Source organism: Prunus dulcis, chromosome 7, assembly GCF_902201215.1.
Source record: "Prunus dulcis chromosome 7, ALMONDv2, whole genome shotgun sequence".
In the NCBI taxonomy this organism is placed as follows: domain Eukaryota; kingdom Viridiplantae; phylum Streptophyta; class Magnoliopsida; order Rosales; family Rosaceae; genus Prunus; species Prunus dulcis.
The window spans coordinates 10,892,320-10,912,816 of NC_047656.1; the positions used below are offsets into that span (position 1 = coordinate 10,892,320).

Genomic DNA, 20,497 nt, shown 5'->3' on the forward strand with positions numbered 1-20,497 from the left:
AATTTAAAACAAAAGAGAGTATTTTCAAGAACAAAAGAACACCAATGTTTTTCTTTTTGTTCTCTAAAAACTAACCATGGCACTAATGCTAATGTTAACCTAGGAATTCCCATTTCGGCCCCATTACCATTTCATTTCGCTTCCTAATATCAGAGAAGTCTTTGACAAAAAAGTTGCCCATCAAACAGAAACAAAGAGCCCAATTCTTAAGGGGTGAAATTCTACAGAGTAGATTGCCCCCAATTGTTTAGCCCTCATAAGCAAAGGTAGACTATTCAGATGGATATAGCCTCTCTTTTCCTCTGTCACACAGATTCATTTACTTTGGTTAATACATATCTCAAGGGAAAGCATCACAAATAAAACAGGGGGAGGGAGAGAGAGAGAGAGAGAGAGAGAGAGAGAGAGAGAGAATTATGTATGTAACACAGTAATAATTATGTCCACAATAACCAACTTAGAACAAGAAGCTTTTTTGCCATGTGTTCGAATTTATCAACAAAGACATGCAACTCAAACGCTTTCAAGTATCAAGACTCAATAAAAGCCACAACAAAAGAGTTTGCCTAAACCGAAAATACGATTTAAAGACTGCCACCCCGTAGTGCAAGCACCAGATGAAGGACAGAGCCCCCCTCAATGTTGTAGTCTTTAGCTGTTTTGTCATCCCCAAGCTGCTTGCCAGCGTAGATAAGCCTGCAAACAGTTGTAAAATAAATTAGATCTTTGAATCAAATATTACATTACAAATCATTAAACATCAAAAACATCTCCTGACTTGTTTAGTTGGCCATTAAACATGCGGCCAAACGACACCTTAATAGGAGCTGTCAAGTATAAAATTAATAAAAATAACAATGTTGCAGATGCTGAGCCATTTCAAATAACATGAGCTAAGAAGACAAACAATAAGAGCTAAGTAAGATTCAATAACAAGAAGGCCATGCCATTTCTAATAACATGAGCTATGAAGACAAACAATAAGAGCTATGTAAGATTCAATAACAAGAAGGCCGTGCCATTTCAAATCCCCAAGATTTTGAACCATCTCTCACAAAAAATTCAAAACACATGTTGAATCACACAAGAAGACAATATCCAATTCAAACTAGAAGCAACTAAAATATCCCAAATAGGAGTACAAACAAAAGTTATATGTTGACAACCTATTATTTTGAACAATCTCACCCACTGGAAAAGAAATTCTCAGTGCTATAGAGATAGAGAGCGTAATTCACGAATCAAAGCCTTTTAGAAGTAAAGAAATAATGAGTCGGTAAAACATCCAACACTAAAAAGACAAAATGGGCCAATGGGTTCCCACCACAGTGGTGGTGGATTCCCCCTCCCCCCATGGCACCCAGTATCAAACCCCAGTGGGGTTTTCTTTCCTCCAGTGATACCAAAAAAAAAGGGCACTAAGTTCATGCATACTCACCACCCAATTTTAATGCAAACACACATAGCTAGATCAAGGGAAAAGCAAAAATCTCAGTCCATTGATTTTTTAATTCATCAAATTTACTCTAGTCATAAGAAATTCCATTACCACATGCAGCAAAACCCAAATAATATTATATTTACACGAAAAATGGCATGATATATAAATACACTGTGAAGTGAAATGATTAACATCTAATATATACTGATGAAACGACGAAGAAATAACTTGAGTTCAAGCAACACATTATTTTAGTGAAATAAATTATAATAACAAAAGAAAATATACCTTTGTTGCACTGGAGGAATTCCCTCTTTCTCCTCAACCCTTTCCTTGATCCGGTCAATGGTATCATTTGGTTCAATATCAATCTCAATTTCTTTCCCAGTAAGAGTCTTCACCTTAATCATAGTTCCTCCCCTCAGCCTCAAAACCAGGTGAAGCGTTGACTCCTTCTGGATGTTATAATCTGCAAGAGTTCGGCCATCCTCCAATTGCTTACCAGCAAAAATCAATCTCTGCTGATCAGGAGGGATGCCTTCCTTATCCTGAAACCAAATATCTATGAGTTACCATGCAATTCCATGACAAAAAAGAATAATAAATCTCTTTGATGCATATAAATGTAAAGGGAAGGAAAGAAGAATTGCAAAAAGAAAAGTACATATCAAAGACCGAAACATCATATGATTTCCAGATTTTAAATCCAATTCGCTTACAAATTTACTAAGCTGTCTGGGTGATTAAGGTATTTTTCCATGATGCTGTAAAAATACATAATTGATTAGCTCTTCGTGATGAAAAGTTGTTCTTTAATAGATAAATCTACAGTTCATTAGTATTAGTTCAAGACAGAGGACACTCTGAAACCGTTTGACATCGTGTTTATCAATCAGTTCCCCAGTTCTGTATAAATTAATACACAAGTCTGCTTATATGGATTTCTTGTACTGCAGAATGGTAATGATAGTAACACAATTATGCAATAACCTTACAGAAACAATCTCATTTCACAAAACTAATTTCATAAAGGCTTAATCATACAATTAGGAATGAAAAGTTCTATGGGAAAGACGGAACACAAATAAACAAGAACCACTCAACCCATTGGATGACAGCAAAGGCCTAGTTTTTTGCAAAATCTTCAGTTGTATTTTTACTTGCCAAGAACAATAAACTAAACAAACTCAGAAAATCAATAAATTTTGTACTCAATAAAATCCAGTGCACCAACAGCTCAAATTAGAAACCCTAACCCTCGCTATAGAATTGTTCCAACATATATATACACACACAATCACAAACTCTGATACAAATTTTAACCAAACCGAATAACAAAATCATAATACAACAACAACCAAATCTTAACTAGAAACCGAAACCCTAATTATATCGCGAAGAAACGCTTCCAGAAAATAAAGTTGTTCCTTTAAATGAATCAAATAAATACATGAGACGAAAACTCAATTTAGAGAGATACAGTACCTGGATCTTGGCTTTGACATTGTCGATGGTGTCGCTGCTCTCAACCTCAAGAGTGATGGTCTTCCCAGTTAGGGTTTTCACGAAAATCTGCATGTTCTCTTTGGTTTTTGGTCTCACGGAGGAGGAGGGAGAGAGAGAGGTTTGATGATTTTGACTTGGAAATCAAAGGGAAAAAGGGCTTTTCTTTTTCCAAGCAAAAAATGGAATATATATGTAACAAAAAAAAACCCTGAATTCGAGTGCGATTTGGAAAATGAGAAAGTGTGGACCCCCACGTTTGAGATTCTCCGCTTTGCATTGGTGTTGAATTGGGTGGTTCCAGCTTTTTCAGGACGTATTTCAATTGGGATTTTCACAATTTTTAAAAAAGTTTAAAATTCAGAGATATTCAATCAAGATTTTAAAGAAGTGTAATAAAATATTTGTTTTAAGCGAGTGATTTTTATAAAGTTGATAAATTCTTAAATATTTTCATAGAGTTTATAAAAATTACTAGTAAATCGACAAGGAATCTAGGTCCTTTGCTTGTTTTTTATCTACCACGATCTGCTTGACTTTTCTTTTAAGTACGTCACCTCATTAAAATTTAATCTAAATGACTTTAAGTTGACACGTTATCTTTAAAATATAATCCAATTTTCGCATAATTAAAAAAGGGAAAAAAAAATCCTAACTGAACTAATAGGAACTTAACACCATTAAATTGTTATGCTGATCGTTGGAAATCATATTTTCCCCGGATCTGTTACGGATGCAATGGTGGGTGTGGTCGCGAAGGCGCTTCATCAGGTGGTGGTGGTAGGGTCCGTCTAGGCTCATAAGCTGTTTTAGGATTTTGGTTATGTTAAGTTTGTGGGCTTTGTTTGGGCTTACGATTAATTGTGGTGATCTAGGCTAGTAGTTTCAGTGCGGCTTATGTTCGCCTTAGTTGTGTTTTTAGCATATTAGTTTGTTGCCCTCTTGGGATTGGTATGTTAAATGTCTTGTTGATGTCTTTGATTGTACGTTAAAGTTTATCTAATGAAGTTTCTATTTGATAAAGGGATATGATTTCTCCACTCCCTTTTTCTCCACTTACACTCCCTTTTGCTTTTTAATACTTTTTAATCAATTTTGTTCTTTCTCTTTCTTATTCTACCCTTACCCTACATTAATTTCATTTTACTTCACTTTTATATTAGTTCTTTTTCTTTATACTTAATTTTCCAACTTGCACTCCATTTTCAGTATTTTTTTTCCTTTAATCGAGTAAGAAATTAAGTTTTTTTTTCTCCCTATAATACTGAAAATGGAGTGTAAGTTGAAAAATTAAGTATTAAAATAAAAAAGAAATAATATAAAAGTTAAGTAAAAAAGAAATTAATGTAGGATAAGGATAGAATAGGAAAGAGAAAGAACAAAACTGATTAAAAAGTATTAAAAAGCAAAAAGGAGTGTAAGTGAAGAAAAGAGAAGTAGGGAAATCAGCTCCCATTTATTTTCAAGAAATATAATATATTTTCATAAATAGCACTTTTTTTTTTTCGGTCACTCTTATGACATAATTGATCATGGATGGATAAGATTGTATGAAAATGGAGGAGAGAGAAAGAGAAGGGTTCCAAGAAATATATCACATTTTAGAATACTTGTGCCTATACATACAACACATTCTGAATACCGAAGAAACAAAAGGCAAAAAAAGAGAATGCTGAATGCATGTATCGATTTTAAGAGGCAATCTTCAGTTTAATTCTTTGCTTGGAGGGAAGCAAGATCCAGAAGGCTGATTTGCAGAAACAAGGATATGAGAAATATATAACTTGCTGTCCTCCAAAAACTATTTCTAGTTTTATTTGTAAGAAGCAAGTTAGTAAATAAAGAAAAAAAACATGTAGGGTTCTGTAAGTCTGCATCTGCAAAGCCATGTTAACAAGCTTCTGCATATTCTTTGCCTGTGACATGACTACGTTTCTTTCGGTATGGAACCCGTGAATCTAAATCAATGGGTCAGGCCAGCGTAAGAAAAAGCACTTAAGCGCTGTAAAAGATCTCTTTCTGAAGAGCTGTTGAGTCCAAACTCTACAAAAAAAGTTCTAAAAGAATGCAAAAACAATTCCTATATCATCTTCTCTATCAAAACATGAAATAATTGCTACAGATGATCCTTTGATCTAATATGTAGCAGTCAGCCTATGGTGTTGTGTCTCTTGCTCTTCCGAGGGCCAAGGGGACTTTTCCCTGCAGTTCTCTCTGTACTTAAAGGAGATGGAAGCAAGGGCCGGGGACTTCTTCCAGTTCTTCTTGGTGACAAGTTGGCTTGCTCTAAAACTCGGAACTGAAGCTCAGAAGGATAGTCCCTCATGCAACCAATCCGCGGTCCAGCTCCTGTTGTCCACCTACTGGTTAATTGCTGAGCCAACTGATATGACTTCATTCCTTTATGTGAATCAATCCTTTGCATGATTTTCTCTTTTGGCACTGGCTTTTCGTCTTCTTCAAATTCATCGTCTTCAAACAAGTTTAGTTTAGGGATCATGAAATCTTCCTCTGTTAAGAGTGATTCTTCAGCTGTCTCATAACCATCGTCGGAAGCAGAATCTGGAAAATATTCGCGACAAGTTATTGGTATTCCCTCCTTGAGAATGTCAAACGCATCATTTCTTTGTGGTATTTCAAGTTTGGCTATCTTTGAGCAGAATCTTTCAGGCAATCTTAACAGAATAGGATTAGCATTTTCTGCAGGGTTAGAGTCCTCATTGCTTGGATCAGTGCTATCTTGCCCTTGCCCTGAGCCTTCAGCATTAGTTGTTCCAGTATCTTTAGATGGATTTGGTTTTTTGGGACTGTTTCGAATTCCAATGTTGCTGCTCTTTTTGCTGAGGCCTCCTTCTTCATCATCAGCTGCACTTCTCTGAAAATTGAAAGAAAGGTACATTATTACCAGGTCAATTGTACATTACTATTTCTTTAATGGAAACAGTATCTACTATGAATCATGGGAACATTATGTTTCATATAGTATAGGGAAGAGTTTTTGCTAGCTACAAGGGTGCATTTGTGTCTGAGGATCTCATCTCAGAGCATTAATTTATGGGAAAACCCCGATACGTGGGAAATATAGATTTCGATCAGCTCTGTCCAGTTAATAATATCCTATCATGTCATATACTGCTACACAAAACATCATCTGCTGAGACAGTAGAAGATGGTAACTTCTTCAGTTAAAATAATCGAATTTTTCCCGACGTACCTTAACATTTGTGAGATCTACGTTGTGATCAATAAGGAACAACATGAATTCCTGAAAATTTTCCTCTGTTGGGAGATAATGGCCACTATGAGGCCAAACTGACTGTTAAACCAAAAAAGAAAAAAAGAGTGTTAGTAACTATTATATTAAAGCCTAATCTCAAAGAAAGACACAGGATTCAATCTACTAGGTATACGAAAATCGTTGATATATTACTCTTTCCTACCTTAAGAATTCCCTGTTCCACCACTAATCTTCCAGCAGAGAGTGTGGCTCCACCTGCCAAGAAGCTTGAATGTTGAAATGTACCTTTGCTCTTCTGTCCAATATACAAGGTCTTGGATGTGCTAAGGACAAATATCCACTTAGCATCTCTGACTTCTGTTGTATCAAGAAGATTTCCACTCTGCTTGTAAATGAACTTCCCATCTTGCATTACAACTTCATAAGCCTCTCTTTCTATCTGCAGAAATGTAGCAACAGTTATCGGTAGGTACACCGGTTTTGTTTGATCTAAAATGTCTTGGGAATTTGTTTCATTCTTAAGGTTTATGGTTAGAAGATTGAAATACCATGGTGAGAAGAGATTCAAACTCCTTCACGAAAACATATAGAAATGAGAAATCATAATGGAAGATGAGACTCACTGGGCCAAGATACTTGATGCATTGTGTTTGAAGCTTTGGCCGAGGACATACTTCATGGTTGACTTCTCTTCCATCTCCTATGTCAAGCCTGCATTTTTAAGAGAAAAAAATTTATTATTAAATAGGTGCTACAACATTCTTGGCTGTGATCAAGGAGCATTTCTAATTGCTTTGCATGATGTCCCAAATTAAACTTACCAATAGAAGAAGGGCTGTGTACTCTCACAATGGAGCCATTTCGCATAATAAAAGTGAAGATTATGGCCATAACGATGTCGAGGATCAATCTGTTAATAGGAAGGAACAAGAGTAAGAATCCATAAAGAAAATTTTGAACATTGATTCTAAGGTATGTTGCACTATAAGGTATAGAACTTACTGCCTCAAGCCAATGCTGCAAAGCAAGTTTACGGGCCTTTTTATCCTTAGACAAACCTTTTCCCACCTTCAAAAGAGATGATGCAGCAGCAGTGAGAGCCATAATATAGCAGTGTAATACAGAAGTGCATTTCACGTAGTGTAATACTAACTAACCTTGGCAGCTCTGGTTCTTGCCCTAGACCAGCGAGAAACAGCTGTCTCGGGTTTCTGAATGTCAAAAAATGATATTGAGCTCCGTTTGAGCTCAGCAAAATCTAGTGCCCTCCACCTACAAATTGAGTTCACCAAAATATAAGTCTAACTTCAGAAGGATACAAATAGGGGATATGTGGACAGGACTAGTAGGCATAAAATTTTTCCATTTCCTTTCATGTGTGACACCGAAAGCTATTCAAATTGAAAGAAGACATGAAAGCATACCATCTTTGCTCAACAAGAATTGCACAATCTGCTAACTGTCTTCTCGTGCGGAAACTTTTATAAACTTTCTGCAACTTCAATGCAGCCTGGTATCTGTGTTTTCCTGGCTCCTGGGTCTGGTTTTCTGTTGTCTGCAAAGGGTCTCCAGCATCGCTTTCGGCTCTGGTAGACGCAATGTTTTCCATATCTGCCGAACATGTCTTTGTTAAGGGCTTGGTGTTTAACTCCATCCCTTTAAAGCTAAGTGATCCTTCAATATTCATCTTTCCTGAACCATTTGTGGTGGTTGGTTCTGAATCAGGGCTGTTGGAGCTTAATGACCGCAAGGGCTTCCTCTCTTCTTCTTTCCTAAGACTAACTGGACTTACAAGAACAGCTCCACAATGACTATCCAAATCATCAAAATCAGAAAGTGGGCAGGAAACTGGAAACCCCATTGACCAACAAGGGATATCTGTAAGATTATACTACAAATAACCAAGATCTGAATCGACGAGATGATCGAGATCTATTGGGTCTCTTTACCTGTAAAAAACTGAACAGAATGTACAGAATTAAACATAAAAAGTTCTTCAAACTTGATATCCATGAAGGGCAATATAATCAAACTTGGTACCAACAAACATTGTTTCAACATTCATGAATGGAGGTCTACCATTGAATATATAGGCACACATCCATTTCCTCCTCTTTCCTGCTTTTCTATTAGAATCTAAAGCATGGTTCCTCAAAAGCCATTTTACAATCCCATGCAAATTGCAGAGGAGGGTTTATATCCAACACTCTAAATTGGGTGATACAAAATTTTGCAACTTGTAAATTTGAAAATATTAAAAGTCTCAAATGCATTAAATGCAAATACTAACACACACACATCACCAATTGCAACATTCAACCAACAAATTAAGTGAATGACTCACAAGAAAGCCTTTTGATACATTTATGAATGAAGGTGCACAATGAGTCTTACCTTAATCAGAGACAGAATGGAAGCAGAGATGGAGACTGGTTTAAGACAAGGCTGAGGAAAGAGAGAACCAAAGAAGGGTAGAGAGAGAAAGATGGAGAGGAAGTAAAGAAATGGACGAATGATGGGAGAGAGAGCGGAGAATGTGGGAAGTTGAAGGGGTTTTATTTTGTAGAGGTTTCAAAGGTTACAGAGTGGCTTTCATGGGCTTGCTTCTCTCCTTCCACAGAGAGCTTTACTTTTTTTTCTCTGTCTCTGGCTTACAGAGCACCTACGTTGGCTTCATGCTATTCTTGCAACATTTATATATAGAAGTTAGAGAGAGAATTCTAGAGAGAGAATTTCTATATAGAGAGAAGAGGGGGGAAGAAAAAGAGTAACAGTTGGATCATAGTCTCCCCACAAGTGTTATTGACCACAAGAGAAAGTTCACCAACTTATAATATATATTTTTCTTAATGAATCTCTATTTTGATCTTTTTAATTCATGTCAATGTTGTGTTTATGTCTAAAATTACGTGATTTTAAATTTTTCTATAATTGGTTTAATCATATTTGGTTTGAAGGAAAATAAGCTTCATTTTCTTTAAGTAAAAACGAAAAGGTGCACGACAAGTTTTATAAGATACTAGTTTAAATACCCCTTTTTTTTGTTAAGTTTGAATTTTGTTGTTATTAGGACTAAATTCTATTATGATATAAATGATCATTACCAAAAATCTATAATGCAAGTTTAATTTATAGTTAATGTAATAAATTGCTTGTGATTTTAGGAGGAATATATGCATTTTCAAGCAAGCAAGTGATTTGATGTGTAAAGTTCTCATGATGACGAACACATTGTCGTTTGAAGGTTTAATTGATAATTTAATTACTTTTCTAATTGCTTTTTGTTTTGTTTCGTTTTTTTTTTGGTTGTTTCTTCATCTAACTAATCCATGTTAGTTTATCCCCTTTGTAATTTTTAACTTGACATTAGCCATCCAAACCCTTTTCCAATCTTTTCTTTTTCTCTTCTTCTTTTTTTTTTGGTCAAGGAATCTTTTCTTTCTCTCTTCTCACAAATTTTGGGTGGGAATGGGATGGTTTCTAAAAACCCTATTTAGTATTGTATGGCCACAGATGCATGGAAACTTCTTTGGTTAGAAAACAATACATTTCTCCTACCCAATATTCTCTTAAATGAGTGTTATTTGCATCATGCGAAAAAACTTATGAAAAGTATAGGGTTTCCCTTTTTTATGGAAAAATGTTATGTTTTCAAATGATCGAAAATGTCATATATATATAAAAGACCACACATTCATACATGATTTTAGTTACATTAACTAATTATACTGATTAAATTAGCAAAAGAAAAAATTCTTTCTTTTTACAAGAACGATATTTTAAACAATTTTTACGTACGAAAAGGGGAGTTTGAACTCAGGTATAATTAGGTGAATACATTGCCTTAGTCAAGTAATCTAACCCGCAACATTTGAAAAAGAAGAAAAATCCCCATTTATTCCTATAAGATGCAGCTTAATATAAACCATTATTTGATTCAACATTTGGTTGTGGTTGAGGTTGATCCAACATGTTAAATTTGTTGCATTCCTCACACTGCCTGGCCATGTGGAAGACGTACGAGACTGAGGAAGAGCACTTTCAAGTGTAAAGCAATTTATTTTCCACCAAAAAATTAAGTTTCAACAAATACATATTTACCCTTTGGCCCGCCACCTTCTTAAATGCAAGTGGGTCACCGCCACGGCAAAATTGTAAGTACGGTCCTTGAAACTATTATTATTTTCCCTTCTCTTTCGCCGTACCACTTTTTTGTCTTTTTCTTCTTCTTCTTCTTCTTCTCAAATTAGGTTTATTGCAGCTACATGCTCAAATGTCATGTTCATATTGTGCAAAAGAATTTTAACACTTACATTCGATCATTAATTTAAATATGAGCATGTTGTATTACCTATGAGTAAATTAAATAAATAATTTCTTATGTTTGAATATACAAATTCAAAAGATGAATTTATTTGCAAAATTGATTTTTTAAAACAACATTTCATAACAATAGCGTGTTAAATATGTTTCGCGAATGAACATTGACCTCTCATTGAAAAAAAACAAAAACAAAAAATACATGTCATTATCATATTAATACTTGTGAACTCAACACGAGAAAATTTGGACGATGTGAATTACATTGTATATGATTTTATCAGGTGTAGTAATTTTTGAGTGATGTAATATTTGGACGATGCGTTCACGAGTTGTGACAAGAAGTAGACTTCATTGTGATTCAAGAACGAGTACAGCTCATGTACTGTCACAGTACGGCCTGTTAGAGTGGGATTTGTTTGGATTAGATTCTATGAGCAGCTGGAGAATATGGAGCTTTCCGCAAAAGTGCTTTTAATTCTGACTCATTCTAATTACAGAGCCCGAGGTGTATTTTTTTGGTCCAAGTCCAACGCGTTTGTTTTGTTTTTGTAAAGCACCGACACACTCACAACTCAACAGTCAATTCACTCGTTCCTATTTTATTTATAGTAGTTGATGACCAGATGAAAGAGAAGAAGAAAAAGGACATTTGGAAAGTTTCAAGGCATGGGAGATTATGGACTTCGGAGATTACTGGTTTAGGTAAATTAGGTGTTTGGCGTGTGAGAAAATCGAAAGAGAAAACTTGTACATTGGTCAACTAGTCAGCATCTGAGTGCATCATACATATATGAAGCTACGATAAAATCTCACATGTTATAAAGTAAGAAGTGAAGTCCACATGAATAAAATAAGGGAGTATTAGTTAAAAGATGAAATTATGATGTTGGGAGAAAATGTTGAAGATGCATTCACGGGAGGCCATTCTAATTACCTATAAATAGGCTTCCTCTTAAATTGTAAAATACACAACCAATTAGAAGAGAAGAGAGTCAGAGTCAGAAAAGAAAAGAGAGAGTGAGTTCTATCTAAGAAGAAATTCTCTCAGTGTAAACACCACAAAAAGCAAATATAATTCCACTCCCAATATACTCCCAGTATTTAGTGGTACTTCTCATACTCTTTGATTATTCTAGTTCTATAACATCACATGACTTTTCAAAATTATAATAATTGTTTTGTTACTTTGTGTACAATGTCATGTTAAAACGGAGGCTTTCTAAAGCAGAGATGTCCTTGTTCTCCTTGAAAGATGACCTAAATATAGATGATTTCGATTGTTGAAATATATTATAGGCAACCCTAGAAATGATGTGTGCACTTTTCTTATAAGGGCTTAACTTAGAAAAACTTCATGTGTCCAACTATTATATATCAAGGTCAGGCTTTAAAAGAATCGGCCAGTATCATATTACATATCTACCACGTTCCTTACATAGGATAAGAATTTGATGCAAGAAAAACCTGTTACATATGGATTCATATAACATATGCTAGTTCCTTATGCCAATATTTACAGGCTGACAAGATATGAACTCTCTCTCTCTCTCGCTCTCTCTCTCATCCAAGATTCAGCAAATACTGAGGGAGTTGCTAGATGAAAGGAAAAATGATATACTCAGCATAGAAGAGATTCCATATAAATCTGTAGTAGCCGGCAATTGCTTCCTGCAGAACGCATTCAAAATTATGATCAGATGATGAATCAAATACTCTCTGTCATTTTATTGGAATCTGAATAGATCATCTCGAAGTAGTTGTGCCGAATTGTCCTATTCCAAACTGTACTGCTTGATCATTAGACCAGTAAAATGCTATTTACACAAAATGGAATTTTATACCTTGGTGTAATTTGCTTGCTCGAGCACCCAAGTCTGAAAGTACATGAGAACAAAATTTACATAAGAGTTCAACAATAAAGCACAAATTTTCATCAAGTGTTGTTTGTTTGTGTGTGCGAAAGAGCTCTAACATAAACCATTCACATCCAATTAAATGCAGATTAGAAAGCACGAAGCAGAACACGTTGCCATTGTCACTTTATTCTCCCAAGTCCTCACCACACACGCACACACACAAAATATACCAGAATTCCTAATATTGAAAAGAATCAGTATCATAATTGCCTAACTGAAAAAATCATTCAGTGAGAAGAAACTACAGAGAGGTGGGATGCCATTTTCTACAGTAAATTTGTCTGATATCATAAGCATAAATGAAATTATGCTAGAGTGATACTCTTGGAGCATTGACAGAAAAGAGAGGGGGGGATGTAAATAAAAAGACATTCATAAAAACAAGGAACAAACAAAAAAAGAAAAAGAAAAAGAAGCCGTTTAGAATGGATATAGTGGTGATGAGGTCAGAACAGCAAGATACAAACCTGGAAAATTAAACTCAGAGCCAAAATTGTATGGGTCGGTATCATTAAGCTACGCCTGAATGCCTGTACACAAGCAACATAAAGGCTTTAATTTTTTGAGTCGACGGAAAACACGAAGAATTTCACAAACACAATAAATCAAAGCCATTAGCTTTTGTCCAAAAGCATGAACCACGCAAGCATCTAGAGATACACTTCAAAGTTCAAAGGGATACATGCTCACCAGAGGCATGAAACTTGCTGCGAATATAGAACCAACATAGTTTAGCAGCAAAAGCCCAGAACCGAGGAACGCAATCTTTCTAACTCCAAGTTTTGTTGCAAATGTTGATATCTGAAACCTGTAAGCATATATTTGAAATAAGTATTGGTGGGCAACTGGAATGTTAGGCTTTAAACAAAAACAATGGTGCATTCTGATCTGAAAATGTAGAGAAAAGAGTACCAATATTGGTTAAGCATAATATAAGACATTGACAATTACAGTGAGTGATATCAAATATGCTAATTACATGGCAAAATGATACCCACTCTGTGTCTATGCAAGTATGGGGTAGAGGGTGCGGAAAGTATTATATGGGGTAAGAATCAAATGAGAAATCAGCTGCCAGAAAGTAACTAGGCCCTGCAACTTACTTGCGGTCTCCCTCTACATCAGGAAGATCTTTTGTTATGGCAATAACCAATGCAAATAATGTTACAAAGGTAGTGATAAAAGCCACAGGCGAGCTGCAGGTAGAATTTGAATTTCAGCATCAGTCTCTTTAAAATTTTAAATTATGAACATTACACAGCTAAAATATCAGAAGGATATAGTAACATTCACAAGAGAAAGTTGGACAATTAGATCAATCAATACAGATTTGTTTGCATAATAAAATTGAAAATTGAAAATTAGTAATGCTCATGTGTTGGATTTAGAAAAGGTCCCTTTTTGTTAACTTTCAAAATCCATATTGGTGTGTAAACTACAGCAGTTCCTTATCAATCCTGTATTAGTCCATCCAATTGTATAGTCATACGAGTTAAAATACGACAAATGGTAACACACCTCCACTCAAATTGAAGCCCAAGGGCAGCTCTAGTGGCATAATATACACCAAAATTAAGAAGGAAACCCCGTACCTGCAGTAGTTATTGGAGAAAAATAAGGCAAAATAATTTTTAAAATATATTTGTGAATCAACATAATAGTCATTGAACAGATCCTATCCTCTTCATAATATATTTACTTTCCAGGCTCCTTGCTCAAAAGTTGTTTGAATTCATGCACATAAATTTTTAGACAACTACATGAGATCAGTAGAACTACACTATTGCAGCGATTCAACTATAAAGAGTGTTATGCTACAATAGCATTTGGTGCTTCAGCCATTAGGGTAATATTCATATTTGGAATTTTTTGTTTTTTGTTTTTTGTTTCACACTGCTTCTAAAATAAACTACTCGCTTTCCTGTGACTCACAGGTCTGCTTCCGCCAACACTTTTCTACTCTCTTTTTTTCATGGGTATAATTTGTGAATGTTTAACTTTATTTCTCTATAACTTTCAGGCTTTTTTACCAGAACTTGCTTAGATTGTGATGATTATAAATGTATTAACTATTATCTACTTTACTTTTTATTTGGACATTTTAAGGTGGGCACATGAATTTCAAATCCCATGTACAAAAAATATCAAGCAATTTGAGTAGTTACTGACTTTAGAATGGAGAAAAAAAAAATTGCAAAAAATAAGCACATATTTCTATTGTGAGAATTGGATAGCAGGAGGAAAAAGTGATACCGTAGCAATTATAAGAAATGCTGCAACAGGAAATCTCTTCATTCTAAACGGAGGAACAGAATATATGGTACCAAGGAAAATACCAAGACTGTATAGAGAAGTAATGAATGGCCCAAAGTTCATTCCGACAATCAACAGGCCAGTCACTACAAAAAATACCACCAGAAGCCATGCTGATTTAACTGAAAGGTCCCCTGCAGCAATAGGTAAATAAGGTTTGTTTACCCTGCAAACACAACAGAGAGATGCAGAATAAGTTCAAAGAAACTAATATGCAATAATGTTCTTGGACAGTCTGTCACACAATGGAAACAAAGAAAAAACAGAACAGATGATTTACCAAAGGTCAAGATCGTCTGGCTCTATATTTTTCCTTTTATCAATGACTAAGGAACAGGTTCTATCAAGAGTCTCTAGATCAGATGATTGATATTCATCAACTATGTTAAGGCATCAATTACATTCTGACAAGGGCCAACTTGTGATGGATCTTAAACAACAAAAAATGTGTACAAACCCTATTGTGGTTGTTGGAAACCAATATTTTGAGTTTAAGGCTGTTGCGCAAATCCTTGTCTAATAGTATGCTTAAGAAACAGAAATTCGTAAAAATATACGCCCATCGTACTTGTCAATTTTGATATCGTAAATCTGGTTGATGCCAACTATGTAACCATTCCCACATAGTAGAGCAAAAAGACCAGAGAATGCCTTAAACAGCAGAGACCACTTTATCAAATTGGAGTTCTCAATCAACGCTCTAGTCACCAAAGCACTGTGGACAAAACAACAAAGAAATTTGGTCAACTACACCTGGCCTGAGTTGGAAATGAAACCAGTTTACTAATACAAATCAATGTTCTGTGTGGTAATTACTTACGTAGAACCCAGAACTGTTCCACGTATGGTATGAGGCCTCAGGAATCTCCAACAAGCATCTTTAAAATCTGAAATTCTGGTCAACACTGGATCAGATCCAGCAGCTTCAACTTGACTGCAGGCCTGGCAGCATTCACTTTCACTTTAATACCATAAAAAGAAAGGGCTTGAGTCTCATAGAATACAGTCTCCAAAATCAATATGCAACCATGTATATGGAACCGAATCAAGTACTAACACATGTAAAATCAAAATCAAAATCAGCAACAAGGGACAGGGAGTATAATCTATAAACAGACACCAAATTGCCTTTTTTTTTTTTTTTTTTTTTTTTTCCTTTTCTATTTGTATGTTCCACAGTAAAGCAAATAGGTACAACCAACTATATCAAGCTTCTAACCAGTTTTTTGCTGCTTTGACATGTTCAATAGTAGGATTGCGTACTATCAACCGCTTACCCTATATTAGTCCTTCAAACCTTGACATAATGTCGTAATTGCAGCATCACTTCAGAATAATAATCAAGTAGAAACTTCCAGTTCCACAAGCTAACAATAACAGCTAAAGGAAAAAATTACAGAGACCAAAATTCACTAATTGGAGCAAAATCAAACATACCCAACTGGAAAAGAAAAAGGAAAAAAAAATAAAAAAAATCTTCTAACCAAAGTTTCATAGTGGCATTTCCTAATGAACAGTGCTTAGAGAAGAACCCAATTGGACCAACTAAAAGTTGAATGTAATTTATATCATTGAGGAAGAAATGCAGCATACCCAGATGGAATTTCGCCTCTTCTGACAGTTGGGTAAGGACTTTGAGCTTCTGTAGAGCCCAATTGAGTACAAGTTTTGTGTGCATTTTGAGAGAGAAGCAAAGGGGGATTTGGAAGTTGGCTTAACGAAAGTTGAAGGAAAAGAAGAGAAGGTCTTGCAATGAGGGGTTAGAGCTGGAAACCGTGGAGAAGATGAGGGAGCGAATGAGAGCTCCATGCTACGCTTACAACACAGACAGAGAGCGAGAAACAAGAGTCTGTCCGTGCCTCCGAGAAAGTAGAGAGGATATCACTTTGAAACTCAGACACACGAAAAGACGGAGGTCAAACGACGTGTCGTAGATACTCCAAAAAGCAAAAGGAAAGTACGGACCCCAAAAAAAAAAAAAGTTAAACGAAAAATGGAGATGCGGGGTATCGAACCCCGTACCTCTCGCATGCAAAGCGAGCGCTCTACCATGTGAGCTACATCCCCAACTTGCTGATAAGTTTCATACTATTCAATTTATACAATTTTTAAAGAACTACATTTGCTTACTTTTTTTTTTTTTCTTCCTCCTAATAAATGGCAGATTTGAAATTGTTAACTTTTGAGAACATAAGTATCGCTACACTAGTTTTTTTATTTATTATTTAAAATTGAGCAACATTAGTACTTAGTTGGTTACTCAAGGAAATGATAGAGAGTTCTGATATCTTCTATATTGCAAAGACGGTCCTCATAGATATCTATCAATGTTGATATTGGTTGACATGGGTATATAAGTCATGTTATACTGTTGAATAACAAGCCCTCAATTATCTATTATTTCTATTTATAGAGAATTCATTTCTATTTATAGAGAATTCGTGTGCTTGGGAGTCCCTGATGATTAATGATTGAATAACCCAAGATTTTACCATGACTGCAATTTTAGAGAGACGCGAAAGCGAAAGCCTATGGGGTCTCTTTTGTAACTGGATAACCAGCACTGAAAACCGTCTTTACATTGGATGGTTTGGTGTTTTGATGATCCCTACTCACTCACCAACCATTTTGCTCAATAGTTTAAAATTGAAGCATCATCCCTCTCATTTTGTAGTACCTTTTTAACAAGAGAGGAAATAGGAAAACCACACCCTCCTCCCTCCCGTTAAACATCCTTCGCATTACTGACCCTCCGAAAGAGGGTGCGGTGGTAAGACAACTGTGCCATGGTAGCTTCCTCAAGGGGCAACAGCACTAGTATTAACATGGTAGGCATTCCAAAAGAAAAAGGGTGTCACTGCCTAAAGTCCATTTTATTATTTGTGCACAAGGAAATCTTCAGGGTCACCTTACAGGAAACCATAATGCTAAAATAACTCTAAAAAGCAACCGCATGAATGTCAAAGTAACATTAATCTAAATAAAATTCGAGTCAACCACAACATCCAACCACATAAAACTTGAGGATCATCAACATAGAAGGGCAGAGACATCTCTCATATTCAAAGGGTAAATCCGACAATCACTAAATGATGAGTAAACAAACAAACGCAGACAAAATTCTCCTTGTTGCCAACATAGTTTTCTGCAGCCCCTCAACGGTTGGCCTTGGCAACTCTTTCAATCTCATCCTTCTTCTTGATCGCATAACTGCACACAAAAGAAACAAGGAAACAAAGGAAGGAAATTAAATCAGACTACATAACAAAAACGGAAATAAAATCAGAGATAAAAGAGCTTTGGCCGAGAATAATAAGTAATAAGAAAATAAGCGCTTAGAAAGCAAGCCATCAATCAGTACCTGTTAGAGGAACCTTTGGCAGCATTAATAAGTTCATCAGCCAAACATTCTGCAATAGTTTTGATGTTTCTAAAAGCAGACTCACGAGCACCAGTTGTGAGGAGATAGATAGCTTGATTCACACGTCTCAAAGGTGAGATATCCACAGCCTGACGCCTAACAACTCCAGCAGATCCAATACGAGTTGCATCTTCACGTGGACCACTGATCAGCACAAAGCAGACATACAAAAGAAAAGAAAAAATGTTTGATCAATTTAAGGAGATATAAAAAATCAACATATAATCGGGAGAAATTATACCAAAGGCCACTTGAGCTTCCCCTCCGATATAAAAAAAGGACTAAGCACAAGGCAAGTATGCAATTACTATGATAAATATAATAACAAATCTGCATCCACTTACCTATTAACAACAGCATCAACAATAACTTGAATGGGGTTCTGATCAGTCAGCAAATGGATAATTTCCATAGCATGCCTAATAATCCTGACAGCCATGAGTTTCTTTCCATTGTTTCTGCCGTGCATCATGAGTGAGTTAGTAAGCCTCTCCACAATAGGGCACTGAGCCTTCCTGAATCGTTTGACTGAGTATCTCCCAGCAGTGTGAGGTACATAGGTCGCATGTTTGGCAGGTGCCACTCCAACATAGTCTGCCAATGAAATGTCACTGACCTATACGTTGCAAATTACATATTACCATTAGTAGATGTGATGAACAAATTAATACAACAAACTAATCTATATGTTTGAAAATGTGAAACGATTATTAGCAAATAATTGATATTAAAAGATTTAGTCAGCATCTAAAAAAACTAAAAACAATTTGACACATAAATACCAATTAATCAATATACTTAATAGACAGGAAAAGATTTGACCCACATATGAATTTAACTGAAGCAGACATAAATTTTCATTTTATTGATATCAATTGAAAAAAGGCGTTAATAAAATCAGCACAGTCAGGAAGGGCACCAAATACATGTGACCAAAACAAGTGCAATAAACAATAATAATAATAACAATAAACTCAGCCTACTAAGTTACACCTACAGTGAATCTAAGAAACACAAGACGTCCACACAAAGAGGCCACAGAGATGTCTAAATTACAAAAGCAAGTCCAAATTACACATCTTGAGGTTGAGCAACATATACATTATGATACTTACAACCCAACAAGGAAATGCAAGGACGCCTATCCTTGGCTGCTAACCAACCAGCTAAACGTATGTTTACCAAACTCAACCTTAGTTCGTCTAATTCATAACAGATATCGAAAGTATAATTAAATCAAGTAAAGCAAAACAAACTCCAGATACCTGAACATCATCAAAGCTCCAGCGGTTGAACAGCTTCACGTCAAAGTGAGGCTCCGTTGGTTCCACAACAGAAGCAACTACGACAGGAGCAGCTGCGACAGGAGCATCTACGGCAGGAGCAGCCATGGTTCTGTATAAACACAATTAATTAAACAAAACCTGTTAACATTTGTTAACAACAGCGGGGACTAGAATCAGTGCTGCAAATTAATTTTGCAATTACGAGAATTCCATATCAAAGTGAATCGAGTAATGTATAATTAAAAAATGAGATTAGGGAAAACATTGAATCAAGCTTTTTTTTCAAAATAAAAAATTAATATTAAAAAAAAGGAAGAAGCAAAAGGGAAACCTCAAAATTTTGTGATTCTTAGTTTCATAGCTCAATTCACAAACCCAACAAAAATTTCAAGCCAAATTCTTGTTTCTTTTAATACTTTTAGCTTTATCTAGGTGCAGCAAAATCAGTATGTAAGAAGCATAAAAAATAATAATAAGCCATCAATAACAAAATACAAAGAACTGTATGGCTCTCTTCCATTCAAAACAATAAACCCACCCCAAAACCCTAGCACAATCTTAATTACCCGAGGAAGTGGCAGAGATGGGTGAGAGAGATAACCACTGACCTGGAGGTAGGAGTTTCAGAAGCTTGGAGAAGAAAGAGAAAATGGCGCCTGGAGAGGGTTCTGAAACGCTCAATACAAGAGAACGGCGCAGGCCAGAGGGCGAAAGAGAGGAAAAAGTCTTTAATCAGCTAGGGTTTGGGTTTTAGGTTATGTTTACTATTTTACCCTTCCTCATTTTGTTTTTATTTTTGTTTTGTTAAAAAATCATATCCTCTATTTTTTACTTTAATTTTATTTTTTCAAATAGGATCATAGAAGCTGCCCAGCTATGCTTTTTTTTTTGACACGTGGGTCTCTTTTGTTTTGTAACTAAATAGTATAGTCGCGGGGCTATATTCTCAGGTATTTTTCAAAATCATAGAGTTGGGCTGCTATATTCGGGTTTTAATTTTTTTAAAATAGTATAGCCGGGCGGCTTTACTATGGTAATTTTTATAAAAAATAGTAT

At 35.6% G+C, this 20,497-nt stretch overlaps 4 protein-coding genes and 1 non-coding gene across 6 annotated transcripts; all 5 read right to left on the minus strand.

Annotated features, from left to right (window-relative positions):
• Positions 1–399: 399 nt before the first annotated feature.
• LOC117634721 (ubiquitin-NEDD8-like protein RUB2) lies at positions 400–3,126 on the minus strand. The gene is made up of 3 exons (XM_034368917.1): positions 2,927–3,126; positions 1,730–1,989; positions 400–696 (listed from the first exon to the last, which is right to left on the minus strand). Exons 1-3 carry the CDS (start codon positions 3,017–3,019, stop codon positions 585–587), a joined length of 465 nt encoding a protein of 154 aa, XP_034224808.1. The 5' UTR covers positions 3,020–3,126; the 3' UTR covers positions 400–584.
• A 1,649-nt stretch (positions 3,127–4,775) lies between these two features.
• Positions 4,776–8,562, minus strand: LOC117635904 (IQ domain-containing protein IQM6). 2 transcript variants are annotated; one of them, XM_034370286.1, is made up of 9 exons: positions 8,242–8,562; positions 7,607–8,141; positions 7,340–7,454; positions 7,185–7,250; positions 7,004–7,092; positions 6,806–6,893; positions 6,385–6,621; positions 6,159–6,260; positions 4,776–5,819 (listed from the first exon to the last, which is right to left on the minus strand). In XM_034370286.1, the coding sequence occupies exons 2-9, from the start codon at positions 8,041–8,043 to the stop codon at positions 5,094–5,096; spliced, it is 1,860 nt and encodes a 619-aa protein (XP_034226177.1). In that variant the 5' UTR covers positions 8,044–8,141; positions 8,242–8,562; the 3' UTR covers positions 4,776–5,093. The 2 variants fall into 2 exon arrangements, with proteins under 2 accessions (XP_034226177.1, XP_034226176.1); XM_034370285.1 differs by having other exon boundaries at positions 7,607–8,562.
• Positions 8,563–11,846: 3,284 nt separating this feature from the next.
• On the minus strand, positions 11,847–16,603 carry LOC117634837 (homogentisate solanesyltransferase, chloroplastic). The gene is made up of 10 exons (XM_034369092.1): positions 16,328–16,603; positions 15,555–15,676; positions 15,303–15,449; positions 14,675–14,900; positions 13,940–14,013; positions 13,525–13,617; positions 13,112–13,229; positions 12,889–12,951; positions 12,347–12,379; positions 11,847–12,173 (listed from the first exon to the last, which is right to left on the minus strand). The coding sequence occupies exons 1-10, from the start codon at positions 16,541–16,543 to the stop codon at positions 12,099–12,101; spliced, it is 1,167 nt and encodes a 388-aa protein (XP_034224983.1). The 5' UTR covers positions 16,544–16,603; the 3' UTR covers positions 11,847–12,098.
• A 125-nt stretch (positions 16,604–16,728) lies between these two features.
• On the minus strand, positions 16,729–16,801 carry TRNAA-UGC. Its single transcript has one exon. It is a non-coding gene; the product is annotated as a tRNA-Ala (tRNA).
• Positions 16,802–17,575: 774 nt separating this feature from the next.
• Positions 17,576–20,271, minus strand: LOC117634839 (40S ribosomal protein S5-like). The gene is made up of 5 exons (XM_034369094.1): positions 20,050–20,271; positions 19,421–19,550; positions 18,500–18,771; positions 18,096–18,299; positions 17,576–17,944 (listed from the first exon to the last, which is right to left on the minus strand). Exons 2-5 carry the CDS (start codon positions 19,544–19,546, stop codon positions 17,890–17,892), a joined length of 657 nt encoding a protein of 218 aa, XP_034224985.1. The 5' UTR covers positions 19,547–19,550; positions 20,050–20,271; the 3' UTR covers positions 17,576–17,889.
• Between the last annotated feature and the right edge of the window lie 226 nt (positions 20,272–20,497).